Source organism: Vairimorpha necatrix, chromosome 4 (assembly GCF_036630325.1).
Source record: "Vairimorpha necatrix chromosome 4, complete sequence".
NCBI lineage: Eukaryota > Fungi > Microsporidia > Nosematidae > Vairimorpha > Vairimorpha necatrix.
This window is the reverse complement of record NC_088819.1, coordinates 949,280-955,332: the sequence shown is the minus strand read 5'-3', so window position 1 is coordinate 955,332 and position 6,053 is coordinate 949,280. Positions and strand designations below refer to the sequence as shown.

The window sequence follows — 6,053 nt, the reverse complement described above, 5'->3', positions numbered from 1 at the left end:
TGAAAATACATTATTCGACCGAGCCAATCTTCGTCATGACATCACGACATCATGAGACAAAGTATTAATCAACGATTCTTTCAAACTCGAGAATAAAAAATTTTCTATATCCAGAAAACCTCTCTAATAGGAATATCTAATGCGACGCAAACAAAAAAATAATTAAATTAATTAAATTAAATTTTATTTGTTCAAATATGGCACAGCTGGTTAGGTCAAAAGCTATTTTAATAATTTTGAGAAACATCGACGAAACCTTACCTTAAAAACAATAACAGATACCATCGGTGACTCGTGTGTACGCCATGGTGGTGCGATTACTATTTTAACAGTAATTCAAATCATAAAATTGAGATCGTCAAATGTTTGTTGGCATCAAATATTTATAAGCTGCAAAACAAAAGTTTGTTTTGAAAAATACATGTAATAAGATTGATATGCTTGCAATATTATTGTATGATTTCGATGCATCCTAATTAATAGAATTCAATAATGTGTGACTAATAAATGAAGCACTATGATCTAAGGGCATAATACAAATACAGTCGCATAATATCTATCGCTTAGTTTATAGAATTGATATAAATTCCTTATAAAAAACATTTTACATAATATAACATTACTAAAAAAATTAAAATAAAAAACATCTGGCTAAATTGGCTACCAAGTGAACAGATCTTTATAGGTCCTGAGACTGACCTAAAGCTCAGAGAATACGATTCTATAAGTATTCTTTTCCTTCTCCCAACTATGTTTATGGAGGGAAAATATATAATATTTTCCCGCCTATAAATATAAAAGAAAATCATACCCAGAAGAGTTTGAAGAATAATAAAAACATTAGTTCAAAACATTCTTCTTGGACTTATGGAAAATCTTCAGTCCCTATTGGCTTTTATAAATTATTTACATTTTTTTTTATTTTTGTGTTATGCAATATAAAGGATGCTTTAAAGTAAACACAAACAAAGGATTTATTTTTTTATGAAAGGTGCAAAAAGATTATATGAAGATTTCAGATCGGAAAAAAAGTTTATGTATACTAGCAAAATTCTTACGTTCTATTGCAAATAAATATACAATGCATCATTGTATATTTGAAGTAGTTTCCTGGGCGTAACTACTGCATATAATTTATTCGTTGTAGAAGGTCGTAAACTCAATTTTCGCTCATTTACAAACCAGTCATCAATCGAACAAGTGCTTAAATTTAGTATCGATGCGATGTCATTTTTTAAATCCTTAGAAGGATAAACCGACAACCTAAAAATTTTTTTCAAAACAAAAAGTTGCATTCGTGTAAAATACAGTTTTTTAGGATAAACTTTTTTATCCCTACGCATCCTCAACAGACCAAACAAAGCTTCTACATATTTTTCATCTTCGTTTTTTGAATATTTCATACCCATTAATAAAAATGAATTTAAATACTAAATTATCATTAAAAAAAATCAGATTAAACAAAATTGTTAATTAAATAATTACTCTTTATGTTAAAATAACTAATTTTTTGAATTTAATTAATTAATATTTAAATTTTTAAATTGTTTATATTAACAATATGTTTGTTTTTCTGATCGTTGTTTAATGATTTATCATATAAATATATTAATTTTGTTTGTTTGTAAAAAAAATTAACAATACAAACTTCGTAGCAATTCTTCAAATTATGATAGTACTTTTAAAAAAAAGCATTACATTATTTAACTTCCGAGGTAATATGTATAGCTCGAGAAATTTAACTATATAATCGTAACTAATATATAGAAACATATTTTTAACGACAAAATACATACAAAAACAAACTATATGTTTCGTACTTTTTATATTGTTTTTAAAAAGCATCAACATGTCAAATGTTATAAAAAAGGTGCAAGCCAGTAAACAATAAATTCATCATAATTTTATTGTGATTTCTCTAAACTCCAAGACTTAAATATTATCACTTTGTTTAATGTGATGTTTTAACGAATTTATAAACTTGAATAAGGTTTTTTGTATCAAAGTCATCGGGGTTGTGTTATTTTTTATCAGGTTCAAATAACAACAATCACAAGTATAACTGTTCAATTTAATGAAAAAATACACAGCAACGCATTAACAGACAATAAAAATAACAATATCAATATAAAAAGTTCAAAATATGTAGCAAATCAAAAAACATTATACATTATTTAAATATGTAATAATTCTTTGATTTAATATTCATGCATTTATTTAATGTAAAAAATCGAAAAATTATCTGTATACTATTCTTTCAACATATATACTCAAATTTTAGAAATATTAACGCTTTTTTTTTGAAAATAGTGGCGGCAAAGGTTTTAGTTGAAACTAAAATTATATTCATTTGAATTGTTCTACTTTTTTATCGATTAGTATGTATAATATATTAACAGATATTTATGGTGTTTCCTTGATCTTTACGTTTTATGATAATTATATTCCTAATATTGTATAGATTGATTTTGTTTAAGTATCATTATTAGACAATTTTAGGTTAAGGTAAAGATAAATAATTATGTTGTGTAAAGCACATCACAATATGTCCTCAATTTAATAGCATATGCTTTCTTTCTCTAAAGTGCCTCGCAGTTTTCAGAATTAAAAATAATATTAGAATAGTCATTGTTAATCAGTTTCAAATGATTCTATGATGTCAATTTAATTATACAAATAATATATGATCTAATGTGGGTATGTAATCATTCTTCTGCTTCTTCTCTTTTTTTGGTGGGTGGAGGTAAAACTGGTTGTATTTAGACATAAATCTCTTCATAATGAATAGAAGTGGGCTTATAATTTATATACACAAAAACACAATTTGTTTTCAAGGCAGAATTTGATAAGATACGTTTTAATACTTCTCGTAAGGTTTTCTTTTTAAAGAAATCGATATAAATGTATAAATCTGTATTTTTATGAGGGAGAGTATTAAAGAGAAATTCTACACTATAAAAAAATGATCATGCATAATGCTCTTCATAAAATACAATGGAAATATACGACGAAATCCAGAGGAGCTATCCCTGAGCAAATAAAAATCAATGAAATTAAATTGTTTTATTTATATGTAATGGCTACGCGCCATATAAGTGAGGCAATGAATCTACCATAGAGTCCTGCTATTCTTTGGTGGGGTATCCCAGTGGTAATAGTTACAAATGTTTCTGTTATGTTCTCTCATATTGAATTGTTATGGGGTGTAAAAAATTATTTAAATTTATATTATTTGGCATTTTTTCTTCTTATGTCTCTATTTCAGTTTTATATGCCTTAAAATTAAAATAATAAATAATTTTTGGAATAGATTGGTCAATGATCTATTTTCAAAAAAATAAACATAAAAAATAATTTGTGTCATCGTTTAAAGGGGTTCCCTATAAAACTTCTTATATAGAAAGGGCAAAAAATATATCCGTTAGGAGCGTATCCCGTTGAAAAACGTATGAAAAGGGTAAAAAATATTTCAAAAAATCGTAGTATTTACTTGAAATTTGCATATAAAAAATCTTTAAATTTCAAGGTGTATAATAAAATTGAATAACAGTGAAAGCCATTAAGTATTTGTCTATTTACAGAATGAACTGTTCTAAGAAGTTTGGTAAAAAACATGAAAGAGCGGTTTTAAGGCAAAGCAAAAAAATCCTATTTGTGGATTATAATAATCGAATTACAAAGCCCAAGGTGAGATTTAAAATAAGTATATATAGATCGTTTAGAATTTATACCACCAACGAGCACCGCTTCAAAACTGATTATATATTATCAAACCACATCTAACTGGGCATTAGAGACGAAACAGATTGTTTCCATTATTGCAAATAAAATTCTACAACGAAACCAAAAAAGATATCAGAGGGTATTGAATAGCTGTGATATATGTCAATCGAAGAGAAATCTAGTAACTAAACCAGTTGTAGAAATATGCAAATGAAAGATATGCTGCAGACTTGATAAATCCTTGACTAAATCACGATCTAAATGAAGAATTATAAAGGGTTTGAAGATTATAGATTCTTTTATCAAATTTTATTGGGTGTACTACTGTTTAATAAAATAGGTATTGATGTGGAACGCCTTCGAAACATTGTAAACACATTTAGTCCTTGTGATATACTTTATTCTGACAACGACAGAGAATCTATATATTAAGTACACGTTGTTTTATCAGAAATATAAAATAAGACACTTAAGTGGCAGATGAACATGTCCAAAAATACAAGAAGGGAAAGAACTATGAATTAACAATAGGGGGATGATTGTATCTACTCTTAGGGGAGGGGAAATATTTTAGGCCAAAGTACTAAGGTACGTTAAGAAGTTACCTAGTCAAATAATAATTTATGACACTCTACTACAAATCCGACATCATTCTCTTTAATGTTTGATAGTTTATAGGAACAAAATGGACGAGTCTGAATCACGGGTATTCTAGATCTGATTAATAGCGAAAATCGTAAACAAGAACGTGAGAACGAAAAACTAGCTGAAGAAGGTAACTCAGATGTTCTATATAAAATACATATATATGCTTTTAATTGCACAGACCTTTTTTAAATTAAATTTGACATCATGCATAGAGAATTCATACACGAACTGCTACAGAAAAATGATACATATAAGTATGCGAAGAAATGATTTCTAAAATCTAAAATTTAAGAGGAAGTACTTATTAGACCTTATTTGTACAACAACGTTAATATTATAAGACATTATCTTTTTAAACTTACAGTTGCAGAAGTTCATGTTGTAACTTCCACACTGCAGTATATTAAAAAAAATGGGCCCAATGTACAAATGCAAGTTTGATTTATACCCTATGTCATGACATGAAAGGGAATTGTGACGATTATCACAGCAATTATGTTAATACCATCGCTCTATCAACAAGTAACAAAGAGCACAATCAAATGAGAGTTATAAAGAAGACATCAGAGAGCATTAACTTTTAATCATGGTAGAGACTTGCCAAGTGAGAATATGAAACAAAGAACATAGTAGAGATAGTTTGAAGTGGTGTGACAAGATAGAGTGCGCGGCATTAAAGATAAATTGAAAAAAATAAACTAATAATTGCTTTAAAAAATAGATATATATTTTGTAGTAAAATTATGCAAAGAAGATGATAATGTAATAATTTTACAAGATTAAAGTAGAAGAGGTCTAAGGTTGCTTGGTAAAGTACTTAAAACCTTGTTACTTTCTCGTTTTTCATTTTATTGTCTCAAGATTTACCTCTAAAAAGATTGAGACAAAATTTGGGCAGTCATTAAAGGGATCATTTATTTGTTCTATTTTCTGATTCACCAATCAGTATAATGTTTTTTTTAATTTTTACCCTTGAATATTTCCGTGAACGGGATATTGCTCCGAACTATACCAAATGGTTTGCGGTAATCATAATACCACAATATATTGAACAAAATTTGTATTATGATTACTAAAAAAATTAATAATTCATGATCAAATTAAACTATAACAAAAATTTTAGATTCATATATTAAATATTACGATAAAGAAGTCAAACAAGAAATGAAGTAGTACAATGGTTTTATGTTATTTTTTTTAGAATATGATCATATATAATGGTTAAAATCTATACAAAACAACTATACATGTTTCTAAAGCGGCTATTAGGTTCAAAATTATATCACACATCATAATGCAACCCGTATGTACAATCTATTGTATAATAGATAAATTAATAGAACTAATTTATGAATAGATATTTATTTTCTTTTTTTGCTGCCTATTGTTTAACATCAACAAGTCGGTTTCCGTTACTTTTAGTCTGATAATTCGAAATAAAGGTATCCACGTAAATTTAGTCTAAAATGGTCATCCAATAATTGCCAGAGTATTTGACAGATGTCAATTTTAAGTTTATAAATAAATTGTTTATCGTTTATTTAGGGCCGCGTAATGAATTAATAAAACTTTGAAAATTAATATTTCGGCGCTACTTCATTTTACTCCCACCCCTCCATAAAAAAAATTATCTACAATAGATTTATTATTTAATATAACCTACAAAGTTCATAAATTATAAT

General features: G+C 27.0%; 1 protein-coding gene across 1 annotated transcript; it reads right to left on the bottom strand.

Annotated features, from left to right (window-relative positions):
- Nucleotides 1–1,061: 1,061 nt before the first annotated feature.
- On the bottom strand, nt 1,062–1,409 carry VNE69_04156 (homeobox domain-containing protein 10; the record flags this gene model as incomplete). The annotated part of the gene is made up of 1 exon (XM_065473404.1): nt 1,062–1,409. The coding sequence occupies one exon, from the start codon at nt 1,407–1,409 to the stop codon at nt 1,062–1,064; it is 348 nt and encodes a 115-aa protein (XP_065329476.1).
- Between the last annotated feature and the right edge of the window lie 4,644 nt (nt 1,410–6,053).